This window comes from Xiphophorus couchianus, chromosome 21 (genome assembly GCF_001444195.1).
Source record: "Xiphophorus couchianus chromosome 21, X_couchianus-1.0, whole genome shotgun sequence".
Classification (NCBI taxonomy): Eukaryota; Metazoa; Chordata; class Actinopteri; order Cyprinodontiformes; family Poeciliidae; genus Xiphophorus; species Xiphophorus couchianus.
Window position 1 is genome coordinate 9041393 of NC_040248.1, and position 26905 is coordinate 9068297.

At 37.1% G+C, this 26905-nt stretch overlaps 1 protein-coding gene across 1 annotated transcript in view; it reads left to right on the forward strand.

Annotated features, from left to right (window-relative positions):
• The first annotated feature begins 741 nt into the window (after positions 1–741).
• The window catches only part of lmbr1 (limb development membrane protein 1), a 38795-nt gene continuing 12631 nt past the window's right edge, over positions 742–26905 (forward strand). The window contains exons 1-12 of the mRNA XM_028005304.1: positions 742–951; positions 4976–5048; positions 5838–5877; positions 6449–6588; positions 7145–7248; positions 17487–17613; positions 19103–19171; positions 19284–19348; positions 19606–19678; positions 24163–24252; positions 26180–26256; positions 26738–26815. Of these exons, the coding sequence (XP_027861105.1) occupies positions 889–951; positions 4976–5048; positions 5838–5877; positions 6449–6588; positions 7145–7248; positions 17487–17613; positions 19103–19171; positions 19284–19348; positions 19606–19678; positions 24163–24252; positions 26180–26256; positions 26738–26815 (999 nt within the window). The 5' untranslated portion in view covers positions 742–888. The remainder of the gene's footprint in view (positions 952–4975; positions 5049–5837; positions 5878–6448; positions 6589–7144; positions 7249–17486; positions 17614–19102; positions 19172–19283; positions 19349–19605; positions 19679–24162; positions 24253–26179; positions 26257–26737; positions 26816–26905) is intronic.

Here is a 26905-nt window from a genome sequence, read left to right on the forward strand (position 1 = left end):
CTAAATGTTACCAGTTTCACACTGAATAAGTTTTTTTATGCTTCTTGCATTTCCAGTTTGTGTCAATTTGTGATGTTTTTATGATGTCAATTATGTACTATATGATGTCAGTTGATGATGCTGAAATTTGTAACTAACCAGAAACTCCTTAAACACAAAAAAGTGTTGACAGATCACATGCATTTGAGGCCACATGATTGTTGTGCATAATCCAATGGAGTACTAAAGATTCAACCTACCAGAAAAAAATGGATAACAATATGTCTGGCTCCATATTCAAATATTGATTTTTATATGTTTAATAAATACCGAAAATTCCCTCCACATGTTTTTAGATATATTAATAATTACTAACTGGCTACTATTACACAACTCTTTAAATCCCTTTGAGGATAAAATAAATTATTAAGTACTTCATTCATTTATCACAGTACATTCATTGCTGTTTATTTGAAACTGCAAAGTTCAAGTCAACTTGAAAGCCATAAGGAATTTAAGTCATTTTAACACTCTAAAAAACGGGCACTTCCCGCATGGTTCAGGGTTTTTTTTAATCTTATTGCTATTTTCTTATTAATTTTCATTCAGTTTGTTTCATTATGTTATATACTAAATTGTATTTTATGTATTTTATAAAAAAAAACTTTTCCTCTCCAATATGGCGGCGGTGATGACGTTCCAACAATGCTTGCAGTTTTAAAAGCTTGACGCTTTGAGATGACGATCATTATTTTGGGGAGTGTTTTTTTTTTCCTACTTACCACGGAGAAGCCCGACTTAAACTGCCAAAGCACTTTGCGCCCAGTGGAGAGCGATCCTCAGTTGTTGCCAGTGAGGCAAGCTAGAATGTGGAGAACCTGTAGCCTATTTGTACTTGCAATATGAAGAATGGAAGAAGACGATGTTACCATCAGAGAGCAGAATTTTCACAGTCAAGTTCGAGAGTACATCGTAAGTAATGGAGCTAGCTGGCTAATGCCCTCTGTCAGCACATCACTGGAGGCTAGCATTAGCTTTATCAGTGGGTCAGATGGATTTTTTTGGGGGGGGAAATTATAAAACTTGATACTCCGGTCTTCATTGTTGTGGATTTGAATATTAGCACTTGCTAAATTAGTTTGAATTTAAACCGCAAAGTGAAGATCGGAAGGTCTCTCCAGGGCAGCTGACGTTAGCCACAGCTAGCTAGTTAGCGCATCAAAACAGGTTACCTCGTAGGATTACTTTCAGCACTTTTAATATTTATAATCATGCCTTTGGTTAGATAGAAACCAATTCACAACAAATCTAAAAGGAAATGAATGGAGTGTGCTAGTGAAAACACCACACATGGCTTATAAATCTCACCAGCTAACTTGCACTTATAAATCGAAAAAGACATATGAATTATTGCACAATTTATTATTTTATGTATTTCTTAGTGCGTGGTTTTCTATACGTTCATGCTGCATAGCTGTCAAGCTACCTTCATGTTGAAGTCAAATTGTTGTAGATTGTGTCAATTTGACCATCAGTTTTGAACCTATTCTTGGAGAAATACTGATGACTTGAATGTTTTACAGGTTTTGTGTAGTTTTGGACAAGGAGTGGAAAAGTAAAGTTGTTGCTGTATTATAATGAAAAAACTACAAGTTATATTATTGTACATAACCGTATTGGAGTGGGATGAAGATGGATGAAAATGCTTATTTTTTTCTTTATAATGTCTCTTACTAGAGCTGCACTTTATGTTTAATAACACTTGGAATCACACTTTTAATTTGTACAATATTACGATTACAAGGAACTGCTGAGATGCAATCGTCCGTGTACTGGAAGTGTCATGCATTTAATATTCTGCATGCCAGTAATGTATAAGGTCACTGTCAAGAGCTTTGCACTTTAGAGAAAGTAGTAATGCCATAGTGATACATGTAATAAAAATGTAACTGTGTGGAAAATGTTGATTAATATACAACAATCAGTAGCTGGATAATGATTATCAGCAACATTATTACATGTTTCCCTATTGTCATGCTGATCTGCCGCCTAGAATTGAATTGTTTCTATGCTCTTTAGAGCTAGAAACAACAACATCAGTAGAGCAAACTAGGAGAACTCTGGGAAATTTCATGTATGAGCAAGTTCATAATCCCATAATTTTAAAGAAATATTTTTTAACATATCAAATGTCTCAGAAGCGAGCCGGCTCAACAGTTCAGCGTTGGCTTGTACATGTTGTCCTAAGCGTCTCTACTTCTTAATATCCCATATCAACATGCCTAACCTGACACCAAGATGTGAAGTGTATCGGTTAGCAGTAGTGTTTCTGTGACTCAGTATGTGGATGACACAGGCATATTTGAGGTTGTCTGTGCTAATTTGGGTTAGGGTTAAAGTAGGTTGACATGGCTCTGTGACAAGAAAATATGCATCTAATTAATGTGTAGTCGGTGAATTTTTGTTGCACGACCAGTTAAATAATTCTTTAAAAATAAAAGTCAAACCATTCCTTGCCAAGAGCACATAAGTCGAACTTCTTTGAGAAATCAAGTTATGACAGCAATCTCTGTGTATGCATAGGCCTGTCACAATAACAAAGTTTGCTGGACAATAAATTGTCCCAGAAGTTCTTGCGATAATATTGTTATTTTGAATTCATTTTCAAGTAATATAATGGTAATGGGATAATAATGCAAAAACATATTCTCAAAATCAATCAACTTTAAATTGTAACAAGCATTTAACACTGCAACTGGAAGACATTTTCAATAGCGAAAATAAATAAACAAAACAACAGAGACGACAAATAAAATAAATCCTAAAGTCTCTGTAAACAAATTTGTCCTTCAAAAAAAGGGCTAGTTGAGAGACTGAAGTCTTGTCATTCAGTTTTTGGTAGAAAGAGAGAGAAAAGACGACTATAAAACATGCAAATGGAAATGATTGAGTTTGTTTTAATTTATTATGGATTAATTGATCTATTGCTTATTGCGACATTTTATTTTAACTCACAATGCTGCTCTTTTAAAAAAAACAACAAAAAACGTTCTGTTCCATATTATATGAATAAGTTTATTATCTAGCATAGCTGTACAAACATTTGATGATACCAGCTGCATAATATTGTACATTGTGTATTAATGTATGACATATCAACATTAGCCAATGTCTATCAATTTTTAACTTATCATTATTGGTCCCATAAGTACAACTGGGCTGATCTTAATAAACATTATTTATTTCCATCTTGTTGCTGTTTTTGTGTGTTTTGCGAGGGGTTAACTGTGTTGTATTTGTTTGGGCATGTGACAGTGATCATGAAGCAGCACAAATTTAAATGTCAGCTGTCAATATGGGTTTAATGTTCATTTTTGTGCATCCCTTAAATTGTGGAAGACTGCGATGTCAACTTTGACCCTGAACATCTTAGCAATTACAATTGATGTCTGGTGTGGGCATCAAGCATGGGAACATACTATGCTCAAAATGACTTGATTTTACACCGAGTCTTCAGTGAATGTTTGATGTGTGACTTAACATTTTCTATAATTCCTTTCCAGTTTTCTTTCTGTACTATAAAGGCAGAAAAAATACTATCAATGAAAAGGGTTAGAAATTTTTGTACTGTGCTTGGCACAAAGAAGATACTGCATGCCATTTTCTTTGACTTGGTGTGCAATTCTCTAAGGAGTAAACAGGATGTAACCAAGATTTAAGTGTTGGCAGATATGCTTAGAACAAGCTGTTTGTTATTTTTCAGTTTGTCTTTCTGTTTCTGTTGTAAACTGGCTTGTCAGAACTCGGCACCTGGTTCTGGATTATTCTGGATTGTTCTGGGATTGCAGTGGACTTCTCTTGACTTTGGCCAGTGTTTCAAAATTGTGTGTAGCTTTAAATGCATAAGTATTTTCTCCATTTACAAGATAACAGCATGAGACGGGGAAGTTGTTTTTCTGAAGCTTGTATATAACACGTTTGAAATGTATACAATTTTGTTGAGTAATGTCTGAAAACAGAATGATTTGTGTAGTGTTGACAGCATGCAAAGTGCTGAAGTGAGAGCTTCTAATATTAGTTACATCCTGATTAGTGTCCCAGTTGGAAAAAGGAATGAGGGGTATGATCTTTCTGTAAAACTATCCAGTTAGTTTTGAGCCTGAAGTTATATCATTTGAGGTGTTACACCATGAAAAAACAACGTCGTATGAAATGACTTACAATAAATATCCTATAAATGGATAATATTGAGTAATTTCTATCAGCAATTTTATTTGTGATTATTTGAAACTTACTCCTTTCTCTAAAACTCAATGAGGTAATGATCTGTAATTCTGTTATGTATTTTAAAGCAAGTAGTCATCTCTTGACTAAGCGCAGTGATGTTATTAAATTAGTATACATTATCACATCTAGCAATAAACAGCTGTTTCATGCTGCAGTGCACCAGGCCACACAAACAGTATTACGTGTTTTTAGAGTACTTTTTTTTTACAGTACATTTTGGGGCAGAGGTTTGCGCGGTTGCCTTACAGAAAAAAGGTTCTTGGTTCAGATCCTAGGTTGAACCAAGCTAGGATGCTCTCTCTGTGCATTCTTGTGTTCTCTTTGAGTGCTCTGGTTTCCTTCCGTGCTCTGGTTTCCTTCCATGGTCCAGAAAGACATATGTGAATACATAGTTATTTGTCCTGTGTGTCCTTGTGATGGACCCTGGACTGATTACAAGTCCAGGGTTTATCCCACATCTCCCGCAGTGACCGCAGGAGGTAGACATCAGCTCTGTGTGACCCTACAAATAGACCCAGAGCAGCAGTGCGATCCATAAAGTTGATCAGAGTTGTCAAAAGGTTGCATCTATTCTTTTTTTGAGACCAAAAATGATTAATTCTACATCAATCTTTGTAATCTGCAAAGCTTTTCTTTATCTCTACATTGTTTAAAAAATATGTGGATCATTTGCTGCATCATTAAATCTTTTTTTTTTCTCATTTTTAAGATTTGCTTCCTCCTGTTTGCCGTCCTCTACATCGTCTCCTACTGCATTATAACCAGATACAAAAGGAAAAGTGGTACGTCTGTTTAAAGTACGGTGTCTGTAACAACACATCAGACTGTTCCTCAGAAAAATGTCACTGTGCATTAACTACAGGAACACTGAGGACCATTAAGAACGAACTTGTTAGTTCACACACACAACCCTTCATTGTGTTCAGATTAAAACCAGGTCATTAATATAAAAACTCCAGGAGTATGTAGAACAGACCAAACCCATTTCTATTGAGCCATTTATCACCTTTAGCTTTGTGTGAGCATGAACTGTATCCACCCTTAATTGTTTAGGACTTTAGCTGCTTGCAATGTAAAGACATTTGTTCACAATAAAATACCTTCATAATGCTGACAAATCCTTCTCTGCAATCATCAGTGGCTACTGAGGAACAGTCTGAGGATATGGCTAACAAAAGGTGGAGAAAATTAGAGAAATTTAGTTATTCAAAAATGAGAAAATTAAAAGTCAGAAACTAGTCAGACATGAAACTTACAGGAACTTTCTTCGAATCCTAATTGTGTTGTATGTGACAATACTACTGCATTCTTAGAATGTTACTTCACATGTGCCTGTTCCTCGAAACACATCAAAGCGCATCCCAAAATATTCTTGGGGACTTTATTCTGCTCTGATGAAACCAAGCATTTGTGTTTCAACCTGCGTAATCCTTTGTTTTAAAACTCAGTCATTTATTCTGGTGTTCAAAATAAATCAATCTATTTTTGAAAATGTGTGATGTCCAACACTGTTAGCATTCTGGTCTACAATGTCTGGCTCTGTGACCAAAGTGTTTTTGTTTACTTTCCAGATGATCACGAGGATGAAGATGCTGTCGTCAACAGGATATCGTAAGCGTTTCTGTTTTTATCTCGCTCGTCTTTGAGAAATGATGCGATTTTAAGTTTTTCATCTATAACTTTTAGAATTCCTTTAATTTACAGACCAACAACTTGTCAGACAAGATGTTTATTTATTTTTCAACTGCAAGAAAAATAATAATATATAATATAATAAATAAATATTTGGTTGCTGATGTAGGAATGTGGTTTTAAAAATTAATATGTTATTTCAACAAAGAAGTAAAAGCTAATTGCTTTCAAGCTTCAACTTTTGCTCTGAGGAATTAAGATTCTTTTAGAAAATATATACTTTATGCAATTTTAAAGATAGCACAAGGCTGAAAGTAAAGTTGTAGTATTATTAAAAATGTGAAAATGCAGATAAATTCTGTATACATTCTAGAGTGATACATCGCACAGGTGGAACAAATTAATCTCCCCTCACAACAACGGTCATAGCACAAAGCTTTAAATCATAGCCTTATCTAATTTGTAAAGGTGTAAAAGATTTTTGCTTGGATTGGGGATGTTTTTAATGTGTGCGTGTGTGTGTCTGTGTGTGTCTTGGTTTCATTTACAGATTATATTTGTGCACCTTCACGCTGGCTGTGTCCGGCGGTGCCGTCTTCCTTCTGCCTTTCTCGATTATTAGCAGCGAGATCCTCCTCTCCTTCCCCAGAAACTACTACATTCAGTGGCTCAATGGTTCCCTCATTCATGGTCAGTACTTTACGCTGTTCATGGATCTGACAAGAATAATTATTACTTGTTGCTATTTAAATTATCACATGATTGTGTCAAATAAAAATACTCTTCAGACAAATTTGTGTCATGTTTGAATATAGTAAGTCTTTGCCATACCTACCCTGTGGTGTATTTGTGAAGGAAATAAGTGAATTTTGAATTGCAAATTGTCATTGTGAGTTGCAGTTTATATGATTGGGGAGGGGAAATGATTAACATGGTTAATATCAAAAACAAAAACTGTTAGGTAGTTCCAGTGTTCCTAGGTTAAAAATGAAAATTTTCCAGACTTCAGTGTTGTTAAAAAAACAACAAAAAAACTGCTAGGTTACTTGAAATCCACTAGGTGGCACCGGAGTCCATAATTTAAAAGCTGATGCTGTTTGATAAAACCCGTTTTATGGCAAACTACTTTAGCAGGATAGAGGGGAAACCAGCAAAAGTGGGTCACGTGGTATCTTTAAGAGTTAAAGTAGTAAACTGGGAATTGCTCCTCTGTATGTGCTGCTAATGGCTTGTTGGGTTTCTGCAGGTCTGTGGAACCTGGTGTCGCTGTTCTCCAACCTTTGCCTCTTTGTCCTGATGCCATTTGCCTATTTCTTTCTGGAGTCTGAGGGATTTGCTGGATCGAAAAAGGTACAAGAAATCTCAAATTCTCCATTCTAGATTTGCTTTACTCATAGCTTGTTCTGGAAGACAGAAGCCACACAATATCTTTGGGAACTTTTCTGAACTTTATCATCTAAATCAAATTTGAACATCCTTGATTATTCTTAGACAATCAGAATTCTATACATTTTTACTTCGTAGAAACTCGATTATATTTCTAAGGTATTTCTCCATGGGTTTTCTGTGCATTGATTGATATTGAGTTACATGAGCATGGTGCAGGAAATTTTCTGTGAACAGCCAGTGGCAGCAGGTGCGTAGCCTGTGCCCTCTGCTTGACTCAGACAGGCCACTGTAACTGCCACAGCAAAAAAAAGCTCATTAAGCATGAAAGTCTGAATCTGGTCTTCGCTCAGTGCCACATCCTGACAAACCCTTTCAATAAGGCCATAGGCTGCAAACGCTTCAACACTGCTGCATCGGCCCCACTGATTTAAAGCCTGATTCCTTGTCACCCCTTCCCCAGCCCCCCGAAAATAAAACTTCAAAAGCACAGGCTAATAATCGAGTTGTAAGGCTCAGCGAACTTCCTCGTTTAATTGATTACCCGAACCCCCCTTCTTCCCTCAAACCGTACCCCAAGGAGAAAAAAAAAAGGCTGGGTGCTCGTGTCCCAGAAGTCCATAAAGTGGCAGCAACATGACAGGACAATAGAGCCTTGCAGAAAGGAAAGGGAAAGATTTACCTTTAATATGCCTCTATCCTGTGTCACAGTTTGAAACCTCTCTGGTTTATGTCCCTCCTGGCCAAAGCACATAAAAATCAGTCCATACTGTAGTGGATAGGCAGGCCACTAATTGTTTCAGTTGGATTTCTTATGTAGACAGCTGGTCCTGGTGTGTAGGAAGGACAACAATTCTCCTGTTTGTTCTTTTTAATTTGAACAAGTTTCTGTTTTTTTTAGTGTTTTGAGAGAGGGACAAATTGAAACATGTTGTATTAACTTGTATATTGGGGGGAACAATTGGAACCCGACACATAGCGATGAAGGGGACCAATTCTGTCTTTAGAATCTTAGTTATAAAGAAATTACTCCAAAACCTGTCAGTTCAAAATATACAGCAGTGGTCCAACATAGTAGTATAGTCCTTTTAAAAGTCACAATACCACTTTGGTTACATAACAACCATACCTTCTATGTATTTTGTTATTTTTTGTTAGGTATTGTGATATCAATACAAAGTAGTGCATAGAAGTGCATACAGAAGATGATGGAAAACTGTTTTGCAAATGAGTCAGAGCAATCTTTAATCAACTGATTTAATAAAATCCAGTCGACATCAGTGAACAAACAGCATCATGATGCTTTCAAGACACACACACTGCAGGTCAGGGATAAAGCTGTGGAGATGTTCATGGCAGAGTTATAAAGCAAAAGTCAGAGTTTCAAGCATCTTGCAAGACATTTCTCTACTGATTTTCTGAAACTGGGAAGAACATGGCACAATTGCAAACCGACTAAAACAGTTTCCCCAAACTGATGGGCAGAGCAGGACGAACGTTAGTTAGAGTAGCAACCAAGAGGCATCTTTGGAGGAGCTGCAGAGATCCATAGCTCCAGTAAGGGGAGCCTTGGGGGCAGAGTGGAAGAAAGGACTCTGCCCAGATAAGACCAAAACATGCAAAACGCTATGTGGGGTGGAAAACTAATTCCCTGAATAGGAGTGGATGAGATGGAATTTAAAGCTTTATCAAGATATTTTGTGATTAAAACTATTTTTTTCTTGTTTATGGCTACAACTGTGGCACAGCAATTATAGGCCCTCAAATACAAATACTGCCCTATAAAAACATTCTTGTTGGTAATCGTATAAAGAATCATGATTTGTAGCATTAAACTGTACATGGCAATTGCATTTAATCAGATTTTCAAATGTATTGATTTATTGGTGCTTTCAATGAACAACCATTGGAGATAATAGTAAAAACATCAATTCCGGTAATACAGACCTTTTTTTGTTAAATGTCATTAATTAGAATTTATTGTGACAACAATAAATCAAAATTCTTATGATAAGAAATTTATCACGGTAAATGATATACTATGTGATAAATGCTCACCCTTAACCCAGCACACAACATCTGCATGAAACAAAAAATATATCCTAGTACAATGTATTGAAAATTGTGGTTTAGAAAAAGTTTAAGGTACTGTATAGATTTTTTTTAACAAATAAGACTTGAACAAAATTTATTCCTGCAGCTTAGCTTCCATAAATCTGTTCAGAGGAAGCACTGTTCAGTGTTGAGCTTCACTTTTAGATATATATTGTGTTTGGAGAGGGAGGGGGTGGGCTGACACTCAAGTACCCCCACCAAGCCCCCCCCCCCCAAAAAAAAAAAAACGTAGCCGCCTGTAAAGGAAATAGTGTCTCCGACAGCAAGAAGAACGTAAAACACAGATCTCCATTTTTATAATGTGATATTATCCTTTCATCCAATAATAGCATTAGACCAAGATGTAATAAGGTTTTATGTGGCATTTTAACCTCCTGGGCTTATGTTGTAGCCCCGCAAGGTCTCTTTGCCTGCGGAAATGAAGTGAATGATGAATTTCACCGCTAACACTATAAGTCAGCCTTTTCATGTGGCTGTGTTTACTTTTGACGATGCACTAAAAGACGCCAACGGAATAAGGATGGAAATGTGGATGTTTTTTCTTTTTTAATGCGTGTGTTTTTTTTAATGCGACACTCTTTAGGGCCTCTGTCACCCTGAATGATTAACAGTTTAACAAATTGTCCAAATTGTGGATGAATCAGGGCGACTAAGGGTTGTGATGTCAGAAGTTATGATCTAGCTTTAGTTGCTGCTGTAAAATGTCTCCCACTTTATGGCCGTGTTCTCAGATTTTTGCTTAAGACCTGTATTACTTTGGGTGCCCAGGGTTGTTGTGGTGTTAGTTGTTAGTGTAACTTATTAGAGTTAATGGAGCTCAACTTACAGATTTTGTTTAATAGTGAACCTCATTAAATTGGAACAATAATAACCTACTGAATTAATTTGCATTTCCTTCCAAAGACTATAAAAGTGTACTCTCCAGCCATCTAAGTGGCTTCAATCAACTAAACTAAATCTGAGGTAGTTTGAAGTTATTTTTGTTAAAACACATTTTGATAAAGACAACCTTAATCTATTTTTAGTATAGAAGCATAAAGGGTTTCTATTTTTTCCCATCTGTTTCAGCTGCTAATTATTATTTTAAGCTGCCAACGCGCTATGTGTTGAATAGTCTTTTAGTCCCAACCAGTATTGAAATCTTTTTGATCCTGGAACGAGTTGGAACGAGTTTGACCCTGCGACTGACCCAGCGAAGGGCCAACAGGTTTCATCTGGTAGTTAAAGAAACTCCTCATCAATCTCATCCTAAGCCCTAACCCGCCGATGATGAGAAGTGTGTTTATTGTGGAGGAAGGGGAGGTGGAGAGGGTGAAAACGTCTCGCCGAGCAAACCCTGTTTGGTGTTACTAAGATACTCCTCTTTGTTGGCGCTCCACAATGGGAGCCTGGATATTTATTTCAAATCTCCTGCACATGCAGACATTTTTCCCAGGCCTTCTTTCTAGGCAGGCCCAGCCGGAGAATATAGTGGTGTTTACATACCTTCCTTTAGGGTCATAGTGTCTCCCTAAAGCTGCCCGTTACAATGTTGGTTACCACAGCAACATATTAGCTCGAGCGGGGGAATTTTAAAAAGGACAAACAAGATTTTCCTGTCCTTTCATGACTCAGTTTTTCTAAACTGAAGTGAAACGTTGCGAATGAAACTTAACTGATTCTTGACCAAAGTCTAAGCTGTTTTTGCTCAGAGAAAGATATCAATCATTTGGGCAGTGTTGGAAAAGTATGACTTGTGTTGCTGGGTGTAAGAATAAATAAATAAATAACTGAGGAAACATTTCTTCATTTCTGAGAAGCACACTTTATGAATAAAAAGAATGGATGCTTCTTCTTTTTTGAAGTGACTGTGTACTAAAGTTGAATGAAATAAATCTGCGTTTTGCTGCAGTGGTGACCATTTTCCAGTCTCAGATGTCATCGTTGCTTTGTTAAGAAGTATAAACGGTATTTAGAAGTGTACTGAGGAGGTTTACAGGGGAATGTCCTTCTTTTCTGCTTTCTGTCTTTGACACGGTCATTGTGCTGCTGCCGACTGCTTGAAGGATACACTAACAAGGTCCCAGAGCATCTGGCACGTCTTTACCAAAGAGAACAGTGTTTTTGTAGAGATGTGAAATGGACCCTGCCCCCTCCTTTACTTTTTACACTCTTGGCCCTTGTTGCACGCTTACCTGACAGTCAGCAGAGAGATGGTGCGCAGAACGGTCTCTGCCACCACCTACTGACCTTCTCAAAATTGATGGCAGCAGCAAGAAAGCTCCTGTTGGAGCCTCTTCCATTTTCTCACTTTTCTCTCTTATTTATTCTTTATTAGTGTGGCCGTAGGAGCTTTACAAATAGCTTGTCTCTATTTCGCTTTTAGAGGTATTCGCTATAGGCATCAAGTCTCTTGCTGAGGCTAAATTTAAACCTAGCAGTTTCCAGTTCAATTGATTCTTTAAATTGGGAAAATGATTCACATCTATTTAGGTCTTGGAGTATTTCACTGGACATAGTACTTCATTAAGTACAGTACCTTCCAGATTGCGTACCTCTTTAATCTTTTCATGTTTTGTTACATTGAAACCTATTGGGTTTTATTCAATACAGAAAGTCAAAGTCGTTCATAATTTTAAAGGAGGGAAATGAAACATGCATAGTTTTGAAATTTTGTTGCAAGCATAACATTATAAAGTGGCATACATAAGCATTCAGCCACCTTTTGAAGATTTTATAGATGCAAGTCTTTTTGGGATGTGTCTCAATCAGTGTTGCCTATTTTTCATTGCAAAACTACTCGGTTTCAGTCAGATTGGCATTTTCTACCAAAATTGATTTTGAACTTTTGGCACAACTTCGCTGTGGGATTTAAACCTGGCCTTGTACTCTGGTAGAACTTGTTTAGGGTTATTGTCCAAGTGTTAAGTTTTCCCTCACACACAGTATTTTGCATGTTGGCCAATAGAGCTACTTGGCCTTCATTTTGAAGTGGTCTCCACTGCTAACAGTTGTGTAGTCCACATGAGCCATGGACCTCCTTGTTTCCTCTCTGATTATGACTCTTATTAGCTAACTTGACAGTTTAGTTGGGTCGCCATGCCTTGGTAGGATTGTAGCATACTCTTCACTTTTTGATCCTGATTCTTAGAGGTGGATTAAAAAAGCATGGCACATTTTTCAGTTTTACTTATTTATTCTTTTGGTTTTGCATAAAATTTTTCAAAAACATGGGTAGTTTTTCCTACATTTGATTTTACAATTAACTGCTAACTTCCAATAAAATAAATTCATTAGGTTTGTGGTTGTAATGTGACAAAGTGTAGAAAAGTTTAAGTGTTATGAATACTTTTGTTTGGCATTATTTGATGAATAAATGTCACATGTCTCTTATGATGCTTTTCACTTTTCTTGGAAATCTCTCCAGTATTGTATAAGCAGATTTGAAGCAGGCAACCAGCCCCTTGCTGGATGTCGGTGTGAGGATCAGGGGATGCTGAATATTTTAGATCTGCTATATTTAGAGGTAGTTACACATTTAGAATAGCAAGAATAGAAACTTTCAACGGGCACTCTGGATGCCAAGGCACAGGTTTTTTTTTTTGTAGTTTTTTTCCATAGCCTTCACCGTTTGACTATTAAAACTTTGATCATTAATGATGACTCTTTTGGACGGCTTCTATTTATGAACCATACTTTCATCCTTGTGACTTTTATCATAGTGGCTTTGTTTTGTGATTCAAAACAAAGCCACTATTCTTCTCCAATAATGTGTTGAGTGAAATTATGCCTGAAACAGTAGATTGTAGATGACAGTGAAGGAGGTGATGAGCTCTGCTTTTGCCCTAAATGACGTGAATGTGGAATGATTTGAGCCTTATAAATGATTGAGAGACATATCTAAAGGGAATATACCTTCAGTGTGGCATGGACAGCTTGTTAAGGTGGACTGGTGTGCTTGACTGGACACATGTCCTGCCTATGGTTTCTGCGTGTTTTGATGCATCCTTAAGAGTGCACATGTGGGACGTGGTTGAAGTCCCTGAAAGCATTCCTCTCTCACCTCTCTTAACTCTGGGGATTGAGATTTGCTCAGACGCTGACTCCAGTCTCCCTATGTTGTTCCCTCTCATTATTTTTTCCTCTTTATTCTTGTTGGTCTTTTTTCTTCTCCTCTTCTTGTGTTGAGTGTATTTGTATGCAAGATTAACATGTCCGCCTAATGTACAAAGGATGCAAGAGTTTAATGAACAAGACAGTGAGTAAAATTATTAGTCAAATATGTAGATGCATAGAGTCACCAATTTCAGAATATTTTTGCACAAAAAAATGTGCAAACATTGTTGATGTTTTTAAATGGTTCTTCTGTGTCCCTGTCCAGTCACCTGTAAAGTAGCTGTAGTGTTTGTGTTAGCCACACTGGGGCACTCTGGTCTCTGCCCATTATCTTCTTTGTTGTGCTAGAAAATTCTACCCTCACTGAGGGTTTTCCTGAAATAAGAGGTGATTGGCATGTAATTGCTCAATAATAGCAAAGGGATGCTGTAGGGGATTTACACCAATGATGTAAATAAGTCTGCAGTCCTATTTTTCTATAATGGTTGGTAATACAGACTCAATAGATGTGTGGTTATGTATGGATGTTTTATCAGAAACGGTGATTTGCAAACTTATGCAGATCCCTTGAACTTTTTCAAGCTTCAGATATTTGGGATTTTAAGTAATAGACCAACACAAAATAGAGGGAAGTTGAAGGGAAGTAATACATTGGTTTTAACTTTTTTTATTTTTATAAATTAAAAATACTAGAACATGTAGTTTTGATTTGTATTTCACTCAATAGACCCTGATATCCTTAAATGTAATCTAGTGTGAGCCTTTAAAAGTCACCTAATATGTAATCAGAGTCCAAATGTGTGTAATTTAATCTCAGTATAAATCCAGCTGTTCTGTGAAGGCCTCAGAGGTTTGTTAGGGAACATTAGTGAACAAACGGCAAAACAGGTCGGGGATAAAGTTGTGGAGGGCTTTAAGGAGAAATTATGTGATAAAGGAATATTCTAAGCTTTCAATATTTCAAAAGACATTGTTCTATCAACCATTTGAAAACAGATTATGACACAACTTGTAAAGATATGGCCAATGATTTGATTCATACCCTCCATATCAGGACAGCATGAATCAAAGAAGCAATTAACAGGCCCTCGGTAACTGGAGGAGCTGCAGAGATACAAACCAGTGGTTGCATTTCTCAACAAGACCACTAGTAATAATTGACTCTCCAAATGTGTCCTTTCTTATGGGGTGTCAAGAAAAAAAATAACAGTTGAAAAAAAGACATGAGAAGTCCTTGTAGTTTAAAAGTTATCCCAGGGACACATAAAGGTGTGAAGGAAGGTGCGCTACTAAGTTAATATGACAGCAGCAGCATGACGTGATGTTTTTTTTCAGCAGGGAATAGCAAAGCTGCTCAGAGTTGATAAGAAGGCTAATTGTAGCTGAAAGGAAGTCATTTAATGTCTGCTAAAGACTGAAGCCTGCGGCGGACAGAGGTTTATGTTCAAACAGGACCTCAACTATACAATCACAGGTCTAATAGAATGGTTTAAGTCAAGGGATATTCATCCGACCCAATCAAACCCCAGACCTAAATTCAATTTAAAATTCCAGTTTGACGCTTTCTGACCAGTTTGATTGATCAACGGCAGCATGACCGTTTTGAAAAGAAAAACGGACAAAGAGTTTGCTTTGTAAATCTGCAAAGCTACCCTGATTTATTCCAAAAGAACTGCATCTGTAAATACAGCTTAAGGTGATTCTACAAAGTGTTGGCTAAGGACAAAAGTTTCAGTTCATTTACTTTTCAGTTGAAAATAATGATTTTATTACATAAAATCTCAATAGAACACAGTTTGTGGTTGCGGTGTGACAAAATTAAAACTGTTTTGGCAACCCAGTGTTTGTGTTGTACGTGTATACATAAAACAATGTCGCAATTTTAAAGTAAGTTACCAATACATTTTATTATGGGAAGAAAAAAGCTTTTATACAGTGGTGGAACTGTATAATAAAGCAGACCCCTAAGGACAGGTGTACTTGGAAGGGTGCTGAGGAATGAAGAACATTGTATGATTTACTTCCTCAAACCGCAGCCGGGTCCACTCTATAAAGTGGCCTCATGATTAAGAGGCGAAGCATTCGAAGAGGGTTCTCCTTAATGTACTTGTTGGCAAATACTGAACAGCAACCACACAGCCATTATGTTAGTTGGTAACAAATTGCTCACATGTCCTTAATTTAAATGGCACTCCCCAAAAAGGCAGGGAACGCTTGTTATCCCATGTCTGGTTGTGTACCTTACATGTGTTTGGGAGCACCTATCCATCTTTCTGCCCTAGACAGCTCATGTCTCCACCAGAGGAGGGAGGTTTTAGAAACTGTGAGAACAGATAGGAAGGGGCTTTATTAACCACTCAGCAGTTTGTGACCCGGAAAACCCAAATTACCCCAAAACTCTCTCGTCTACACAACATGGGACTTGGCCGCGGTACTCAGGGAGTTGCTAATCGGCCCCATATGGGAGGTCTGCTCTTGATCGCAGACAGTAGCTGCGCCCCTCGGAACACCCCTGCTCCCCTCCTCTTTTTAATTTCGCCTCTGCCACTGTCAGCCTCTGTTGGGCCTATTTTATAGACTACAATAAGCGTGTATAAAAGAGCTGTTTTACACACAGATCCATGGGAGCCTTTATGTGATGTTTGTGTAGGGTTAGTGGAAGTCATGCTGTTATTAGGTGAGGCAGTTTAAAAAGGAGTGATTTGGTGTTGGGGGAATTTTGCTTCCTGTTGAAAATGTCAGATGTTGGAAGTGGCATCCAGTAAGTATTTTTATGTAAGGATAGCTTAAAGGTAAATAAATGGTGAACACGAATGTCACTTTGGTAAATATAAGTTGAGCAAGTCTTTCTGTATGGGTACAAATGTTCACCCTTTGTCTACTTTTTTTTTCTTCTTCTCCAGGTATTCTGGGGGTTTTTAGAGTGGGGTCTGCAATCTGCGGCTCCGGAGCCTCAAGTGACTCTTTCGATCGTTCACATTGGATCCTAATAACTAGATAAAATTGATAAAGAACTGAAAAATGTTTTTTAAATATAGAAATAATAAGAAATCAAGATTTGAGCTGTTTTTCAATTAAATTTCGACAAGAGAATGATGCAAAAGGTTTTTTATACATCATTTTCCATAATTAGGAACATCCCATACAAGAAAATGTAACCATCCTCTTCTTGCAAAAGTTTTGTTATTATTACTTTAAATCCTAAAGTAGAAACAAATAAACCTGTCAGATAAAAATAAGTACACAGTACTGTGAAATTGTAGAAGTATTTTGAATTTGCTTAATGGGCAATATGGAGACATTGCCCATTATTAATTATTAACCATTATGTTGAAATGAGTGGACGTTTGGAAATATTTTTTGTCTCTATTTGTGCAAAAATAAATTGTTATTGTACAGAAGAATCGGGTCAATTCACTGTATTCCTGAGCAGCACTCTCCATGTTCCGTGTTTCTGGTCATTTTACATCACATTTCCTTTGGTGTCGAGTTAGCTGTCCAGGTGTTCTAGCTGGTTTCTGGTCAACTTTTGTCAACGCCAGTCTTGGGTTTTAGAAGAAGAAAAAAAGAATCGTAAATCTATTTTATAATTCACAAAATTATGAATTGATTGAATTAACAGTGTTTGTAAATGTTAAAATGTGTTTCATGCACGTAGGTCATTGAATTACCCAATGAAAGATATGCCTGAATGGTATCCTTGAAAATTCAAATTGACACGCAAGAAGTGTCCATGTCCCAGGAACCGAATTCATTTTAAAGCCTGAGTATTTGACCATTTTGTATGAAAATAGGGAACATATCTTTGACAGTTCATTGTTAATTTAAAGCCATTCTAATTGACTTCTGCTGCTCCAATTGTATTATTTTGACTGCATGAGTTACAGAAAACAAAAAACAAAATATTACTGTGATGAAATATTATGTCTTTTGTGATGATTTCTACTGTGATATTTATGTTCAACATTAACCCATAATTTGTCCTCTGTCAGGGCATAAAGGCTCGCATTCTGGAGACGTTTGTGATGCTCTTCCTGCTGGCTTTGCTCATTCTTGGCATTGTGTGGGTGGCATCAGCCCTGATTGACAATGATGCAGCTAGTATGGAATCACTCTATGGTAAGTGGCTTAATATCTTTTTCTTCAATTAAACTATTAATGTTATGCATTTTCAAATTTAACTAATTTTGTTTTAAGTTACATGGAGATTCTTTTGACATAAGACACAGAAACATCTAAACATATCCGTTAGTGTCCAAATAATGTTGGTGCAATATTATGTAAGGGTTAAACTTGACCTTCATCATTTTTGTTCAGGCTACATTTGGACTAAAAAAGTGACTTTTATAATTCATATTCTTCTGGACTAAATAATGATCATGACTGGATAACCTCAAACCGGCATCAAAATATGTTCATGACCAGCTGGTGTTTCATTGTGCTTTGAAGTTTAGAAAATATTCTGCAAGGGTGAACCATTCACTTTTTGTAAAGCTCTTCACCTTGTCCCTATTGTAGCTATAAAATGTAACCTGTAAAAGGGTCAGACAGGGGCACAGTTCCACTGTGACTGAGAAATATCCTTATTAAAAAGCGAGAGCTCTTAAATATCTACTTTATGACCCAGTATCGATCACTCCATAAAAGTTAAAGTAGAAAAATTATTTTGCACATAATGGTTCACAGGATGAGTGTCATGATCTGTGTCTTTCTGTGTTTATTTAGAGTTTTCTGTCCCCTTAAGTCTCTTCGTTGTCCTGTCCTCCCCTTGATTGTTCCCAGGTGTGTCTCGTTTCTATGATTACCCCCAGTGTATTTAGTGTCACCTGTGTGTCTGTTCTTTGTCGGGTCCTTGTCGTTACTTGCCGCCCTTGGCGTTTGTCGTGCCGTTCCTGTGTGCCCTGTCTACCTTTCGTCCCTCGTTAACCGTTTGCTACCGGCGTCGAGCCCTGGCTTTAGCTCGGCCGTGCTGCCCGGCTTTGGGACTGTTTTTGGACTGTGTGTTGCCTTATTAAATTCCTTATTCATCATACCTGGGTCTACAGCGTCTGCCTCACCACCATCCACACCACTTTCATGACAATGAGATTAAGAGGAAACCAACCTCATTTTGAAAACCTTTACAAACTATTGAATTTTATCATTTGAGTTGTAAATGTTTGGAAAAAAGAAAACAGAGTTTAGAAAAAAAGAACCTTGAGATTTCTGATATGTTTTGTTTTATTATATTATCTAGAAAAATTCAGAATAATACATATATTTTTTTTAGTTAACACATTTTTTCTTTGACTTATCCAAATATAAATTAAATAATTTTTATTACCTCATTTTTCAAATGTACTTAAATTCCATTCGACCTCTTTATTTTAAACAGTCTGCCCATGTTCAAATTGTTCTGTTTTTAATTAATGTGACAAATAAGTTTAGAAGTTACAATAGAGCTGATCTAAACTAGTCCAGATTCCAGCTCTAAATAGAAATTCAAATGCAGAATGTTGAAATTTAACTCTGACCTAAAAAGTGCTTAGAAAACATGCATTACACACTGCAAATAAAAAAAATGAATCTGTTAAATCAACTAAAAAAACTATGAAATAATTTCTTCTAGATCTTTGGGAATTCTACCTGCCATACCTCTATTCCTGTATATCCCTGATGGGAGGACTGCTTTTGCTAAGTAAGTTGTTTGATTCAATTTTATGCACAGCACATAAACGTCCCTAATTTTATTTTCCCTTTTGCACTTAAACAGAAGTGATAATCATAGTTGTTGTCTGTTTTCTATTAAGTGTGCACTCCTGTGGGGATGTCCAGGATGTTTACTGTCATGGGCCAGTTATTAGTGAAACCGACGGTAGGTAACAATTCAAATTAAATATTTATGTGGTTAAGTTAGAAATGCTTTATTGTATTTTTTTTTAACAGAATCCGTGTCAGATCTATTACATTGTGCTCTTCTGTTCCTAAAGCTCCAACATTCAGCCATTAAAAGCATGACAGGACTACAAATAAATCACCTACTCATCCTCCCATCTGCCATCGCTCCAGTCCCACTTTGGACCTAATTATAACCCATTTCATCTTTCCCTTCTCTGCTCCCCTCCCCTTTAGATCCTGGAGGACCTGGATGAGCAGATTTACTGCATCCATTTGCAGGAGGAAGCCCTTCAGAGGAGATTAAACGGTATGTCTGTGGGAGACGTGTTGGCACGTTATAGGCAGGGGTAGAGGTTGACTGCACTATTGGGTGTGATAAAGGCTGGCCTCACTGGAATCAATTAGCATCGAGAATTCAGCGGGGCAAAAGAAATTCACACACACTTTGACATAGGTTTTTCCACACACGGCTCCGCTCTTCTAACTTTCTGCCAAAGGTCAAAGTAGCCACCTTAACCGTGGACGATATTTTATGGTTGGGAAGTTTTTCTGCAGAGCCTCTGTCACCACTGGTGAAGTGATTGCCTCATTTAATGTCGGGACTAGAATGGTATCCTGGTTAATAGGGAGGAAATTAAAGCTATTGAGGAATTTGCGGCTTGCTGCTGTGGACATTAAAGACCTGCTTTTTTATTGATGTCTGAAAAAGCGACCAAAGTCCTTTGCTTTTCTTAGGAATTGCACACAAAGGGAAAGTTTAGAGTTCAAAGATGATAAAAATGTTTTTTTTTTTAGCCTGCATTTCCCTCCTATGTCCAGCCCCTCTGTGTTCCATAAAATCCTTGTTTGACATGGAATTATCTCTAAAAGCAGGAAGTTAAGTTCCAAAACCTACTTTAGCATGAACTCAAGCACGCAACCAAGTGTACAGATGTGAGTAAATGAAGAGGACAAGCGTCCTTTCAAACCAGGAAGGTAAAAGAAAGATCTCTTTCTGATAGCGTGTGTGTTTTTGAATGCACCGCCTGCCTCCTCCATAGACTGCCACCAATGCGTACGGTCTCTTCGGGGCTCATTCCACACTGCCCAGCTTTGAACTATCTGATAGAATAATTGTAATCTGTTCTTTATCATCTCCTTAACTGTTTGATCTTTTGAAGTCCCTGTGAGGGGAAAAAAATAACTGTGGCCAACACATGTCTGACAGTGGACTGAGGCCAAACTGCAGTTCATTCTGCTTGTTAAAGAGGTGGGAGTTAGAAGTGAGGGAGGATTTTCTGCCTTATCAGACAAGTGTTTTTTTTATCCACATGCAAATACTTGTTTTTCATGTTTCTATGTTGGTGAAACCGAAGGCTCGGGTGGCATTTCTTTGATCTGAGAGAATTGAAAAGAAATCGGTTCAGGAACAGTTCACAGGACACACTCCAGAGACGTCAGTGTGTTCTTGCTTCACCTGTGTCCGCTCTCTGATAGATTATCCCCTTCGCCGGTTTGTGTTTTCTAGAAGCAAACTGTTGAGCCTCATCAGTCGATGCATTCATGTTTGTTTACGTGTGGGGCTCTTTGTTGTGGTCCCTCGATGTGTAATTGCCCATTTTAAAGGGACATCTCTGTGGTTTAAATTGTGTGGATCAGTACATCTTGAGGATCAGTAGTCATGTGTCTACTTTCTTTGAAGTGGAAAAACAAGAGAGTTCACATAACATGAACATACTATGTAATGATAAACTGTTTGTTGCAGCCCATTTACACTTACTTTGTGGTTTTAACATGTAATTACAGAAACACCAGTCAAAATTGCTTATTTTTTTATACAAGCAGTAAAGAAAATGCCAATAAATCGATAGATAGATGAATGGTTGTAAGTAGAAACTAAGAAATTGTTCCAAATATTGCAGCTCTATGACATGAAACGGATTATAAGTTGCTAAAATTTAAAAGTGTAGTTGGGTTTTTTGCAAGTGTTGGTAAATATTTAATAACTATTTAACTCATTTGATGACTTCAGCAAGTTGACTATGACTTGGATTGTTTTTTGGGGGTTTTTTTGTATGTGACTCAAGTACTTTTTAAATCTGAGTTATCAAACTCTAATGCCTACAGTAGGCTGTGAACATAGGACATATACAGTATATTTGTTACAATATGACACCGGTACAGATGAGACAAATAAATTCTACCAGTGCATAAAAAGTGCATGAAAAAATGATAGAATTATAGAAAGAGCAATGAATAAACAAATCGTAAAAAGTTTAAGACTCAGGTAAATATAATTTAAGACCAAGCATTAAATCTGGGCACATCTAACACTTTTTAAAGCCTTAAATTTAGATGATTAAACTTAAGGCTTTTTATGACTTGCAGAACTCACAGAAACTCTGCTAAAGTCAAACACTCTGTGACTCGAACACATAAATATATTGTAAGGCAGATTTAAACATTTAGTACTGTATCCACTCAGGTTTATCTTTCAGGTGTGGCCACGTTTTCTTTGGATCTGTGCAAACCTCAGTCCCCTTCAGCATCTCAACAAACAGCAAATGCTTGTAAAAACTGATGATTCCATTTTCAGCTTTATGAAAGAAGCTGAAAACTGGCTGACAGGCCCTGGATTTATGAACATCTGGCTTACAAATTTATAAATATGCTTACAAATTCAGAATTTAATTTGCAAGCACAGGTGTGGTGTACCACTGGATGTCTCTAGTAGTTTATATTAAAGTTGTAGGGACAAGAAAAAAAATCTCTCTTTTTTTTTTTATGCATGTGTTATGTAGATTTTGGGGTATATAACTAATTTATTGCAAAGTGATGTTTTTACATCCTGGTATTCTGAAAACAAAGCAACATGGTGCTTGTCCAGATGCTATGCGGCACAATGACCTTGCCACTGCCTCTTTTCTCAGCATGGTGTTTAGCATATTTGGGGATGACGTAATTTTTTGAGCACCGGAGAAGGTTGAAGAGGATATGTTGAATTAACTCTGAGCCCTCCTGGCTGCCAGAACCCTCACTCAGCATCTCTGCCTCGCTGTAACTCAGTCTGTTACTTGACGGTGCCAGCAGAGGGAGAGGAAGGATATATGTAACTTCAGTATGGAATGATGTCATTGAAGATACTGCAGCTCAGTTCCTCATCACTTCCCCTTTTTGCTTCAACAACTGAAAAATTCTTTGTTTTTAAATGCAATCTATTCGTTTTTCAGCTATGAAGAAGTCATTTATATCTACTTTTTACATCTAAAATCCTGTTCGTATGAAAAACTGATAAAGCAGTGAAGTTGACTGAGTAGATTTGAGTTCCCAGATGATCACTTTAGTTTGTGATTGAAGGGGAAAATAGTCTAACGAAACTCTCAACATTTCCTGTGGTGCTACGCTTTTCTCTTTGATTTTGCTCTCAGGGTTCAAACTTTCCCCTTTTCAGATCCCAGGACAGATAGTGTTATCTCTAAAGGCTTAGACATAGACTTCTACCTTGCTCTCTTCCTATCTCACCTTTGTAACCTACTTAAACTCATCCAGACAGGGCGTGTCATAATGACAGTGGAAAGGAAGAGGTTTGATCAAAGTGATCAGTCCCTCACTCCTGTAACAAAGATGAAAGATGGTATTTTTATTGCATGGTAGTAACAGTGTAACACTGAGCTAATTGGTCTCGATCTGCCAGTCACCCCGAGGGATGCAAATGGATACTTTTCTACTTTGGCTTCACCGGCCTTCAATGCTAGTATGTCAAGCTGGAAGGAAAACAGAGTAAAACAGATAAATTAGCCCTAAATGAGCTGGCCTTGTGGTTTTCCTGGAGAATCCCTTGCTGGCTTACTGAGCCCACTCAACTAGTTGTGGCATGTGTGAGACAGCTCCTGAGTAGTTTTAGTGTGAAATCACGTTGAAATTTAAAAACATTGCCATGTGCTATAAGCAGGATTACATGCTTGGGTGAAATTTTCTTACGAAGAAAAGTTAAATGGCATAAATAAAAAAGTCTGAAAATTACGTTAAAAAAATATTACAAGCTAAATCAAACTGTAGAAGTAGTTTGTGAAATCTAATGGTTACCATGTGATAAAATAACTTTTATCCATAAATTAACTGTCTTTTATAACATTTCTAGAGGGTTTAACCCTTCTGCTGTATATTTCCTTGTGTGCTTAAGATTATTGCACTGTTGCTGTGTACTTTCAGAATTACTTCCCCAACTGCTGACATGTTTAATTTATCAGGAGACTGTTGAGAAGTTGTCAGTCGTGTTTTTTAGAGGTTTTCACGCTTGCTGACAATCACTTATTCAGCTGCATTTGCTTAGAAAGCCCTAGATGCTTCTTAATCTTTTAATTCTTAAGGAAACTGTAAGGATACATGTTGTTTTTCTTATATTGTGCTTCTCTGTGTTGGTTTTGCTAAAGAAGTAATGACACAATGTGATGTGGCAAGAGTTGTTGTTTATTCAGAGTCCTATTCATTCAATTTTAAGATGAGAGGCAGAGGATTTTTTTTTTCTACTGTCTTTTGGTAAATTAAAAATTGGAGTTGGAAGAGCAGTCCTCTTTTACCTTGACTTTTTAAGATAATTTTCTTCAAATTCTTCTAATTAACTGATGTACCTGAACAGGTATAATATTAATTTTAGATAGCATATGTATAAACAATTTATATCAATTGATAAACAGTTTCAGTTGATAATCTTGATATTTATCGCAATAATAAAAACCTCTCTGCACAGTATTTTGTGAAGCCCGATGCACTGTATGATGGTAAAAGTTTAATTTGTTTGTTCTTCCACAGGATCATCTTCACACACCTACATCCGAGGGAGCTTTACTTTTCAACTCACCAAAGAACTGGACAATATTAGAAATCAGAAGAATAAACTGGGTAAGCGTTTGCATCCTCTGATAAGACTGATGTATTTTGTTTTAAGACCTTGAATTACTAGAGTAATGTATGGCAAAGACATTAGCTTTTTACATATTGCTGACAGGCAGCTGCTCCCTCTTCATCTGCCTTAATTTCTTAATTTGGACTTGGATCAGAACTGCCTGATAATTTTCCATCCATTTTAGGATATTATAAATGAAGCCAGAGCCTTTTGGGGAGCCGTGTTTCAGGGAAAGGAGAGCACAAAGGCACTTAGGATATTGGACAAGATGCAAACTTTATATTGTAGCAAGCCTTTTAGTGATGTCATTAATTTAGAAGGATGGTGCATATAAAATTCACTTGGCAAACTTCTCGGGCAAGCAGACTGAATACACTTTGAGAATACAGAGGACTGACTGTTGGTTGGGAATAGACAAAGACAATCAATATGTCAGAGATATAAGGACGGTCACATACACAATGTAGGAGAACAGTGTTACAGCGACAGAGTGCATGAGGTTTACAAGCTGTCAGTCGCAACTACAAACATGACTGATCAGCTGCTGAAATACGACGTAGGTATAAAATTGAAATGTTTCATCTGGCTTGGAAGAAAGTCACGTTGGTTTGCCCACCACACTCTTAGATGTTGAAACCAAAATATAAATCACAAAATTAATTTTGCTGCGTTTCATTTTATCTTGAGATTTATTACTGTTTCCGTTAATTAAGGCAATGATGAGTGTGGCTGATTAAAGAGGAAGAGCATCGTTGTTGATGGTTATGAGATTTGTATTACCTGGAGGTGCTGTGGTTTCGTTCGCAGGTGAGATGTGTTTGGTGCACATAACCTACAATATAATTCACTAAAATAAACAATATGAATCTTCTCAATACAGTTAGAAGTCGTGTGGTTTCAGATGAACATATTAAAGTGGTGAAGTTACACTCTTCACTGCTTATATTTGGGCACAAAAATGAGTCCAAATTCAAGCTTCCCCAATCTCCCACTGAAATATCTTGTTGTCCAAAAAAAAATCTGTTCTGGATGCCAAATTTTCCCTCCTCAACTGCAGGTCTAGGGTTATGTTATGACATTTGAATGCAATATTGATTATAGTGTAGCATCTGATATGCTATGCTAAACTATATTCAATTTGTCTTATCACACAATTAACCATAAATCAGTTCTGATTAAGGATTTCAGAGCAAGCAAACTTTCTCATATATTTAAAGAAGCAAAAGAGATTCAATATTTTTCTTAGACTAAGGATTTATTTACCATCAATCAGATTTATTTCCATTAATGAGTAAACCTCTAGCATCCAATAAAAGGTTGTTTGATGTGTGTGAAAGGTCAGATTTGAGGTGATGTGTTCACTCTTTATAAAGGCAAATCTGTTTGATCCTCCTGTGTGCAATTACATAATTATCAGCCACAGATTTGTAATTTGAAAAAAATCTCTGTGCAGCTGATCAGCCATCAATAACGTTGTCCCAGATTCATACACTAACTTTGCAGAACATTTGACATGTTTCTGTGGTCCGTCTCTCTAAATTGCAAAGTACTCCAATGAATTTTCATCAAATATAACTCCCAGTGTCACTTGAAATCACTGGGAAAAAACATGTTTCATTAGCACGGATGACATAGCTTATTTTCTTCTGGTCCACACAGATATAAACTATTGTGTGTTAACTGCCATGGGATTGTCCCTTTATGTTTTTTCAAACAAGTGAAATGTCAGAAAAAAATCTGATTAAAAAAAAAAATATATATATATATATCATCATAATTAAACATAAACAACTCTCAGTCAAGTCCAGAGTAATGCATCTCAAAGTGAATGTGAAAATGACTATACTTATTTTTGCATCTTACACGTTTCATAAACGAGGCCCAGTGTCTTTAAGATTAACATTGCACTTTGCTGTTTGTTAGAGAGAAGAAAGAAGGCATCAGGATGGGAGAAGAACTTGTTGTATCCCATAGTGATGCTGATCCTGCTCGCAGGAACGGTAAGTGTTGAGGCTGACCTGTCATTAAGCTCTGTTTGCTCTCGGCGTCTGCAGCCTGGCTGGTGGCCACTGGGACTAACACAGTCACCTCCAAACTCAACTTTTCCCACAGAGTCTGGGTGGGGAAACTACTTTTATCTAATAGTTGTTTTAAACAGTGCTGATTAGCCACTTGCAATAACTGGGATTTTGTATAAATTACAGTGTGAAAGATACTGTTTATGCCATCTAATACCACTAGAAAAGGAGAAGGGTGAAGCATGGCACGTGCGTCACAGTCCTGCCTACTTCTCATTGTTTAGCTTTTTTTTAAAGCTTTATGTTGGAGCGGTTTACAATGACAAAATAGTTATTATACCTCACCATTCCTGCAAATCAGCAAGTTAAGTATATCACAATGGCAAATTCTGAAAGAAATGGAACAATTACCTTACATTTATGCTGTATGTAAACAAATCTATATCTTCCTTTGTGTTTGCAGGCAATCTCTGTCATTATGGTGGCGCTGAACATCCTCTACCTTCTAGTGGATGAGACGGCCATGCCCAAAGGATCCACGGTAAGCCCTCTAACTGCAGTACATTTTCAGCTCTTTCTCTCACACATACACTATCACACACCCAGAATGTAAACTGCAGAGGAGCACGCC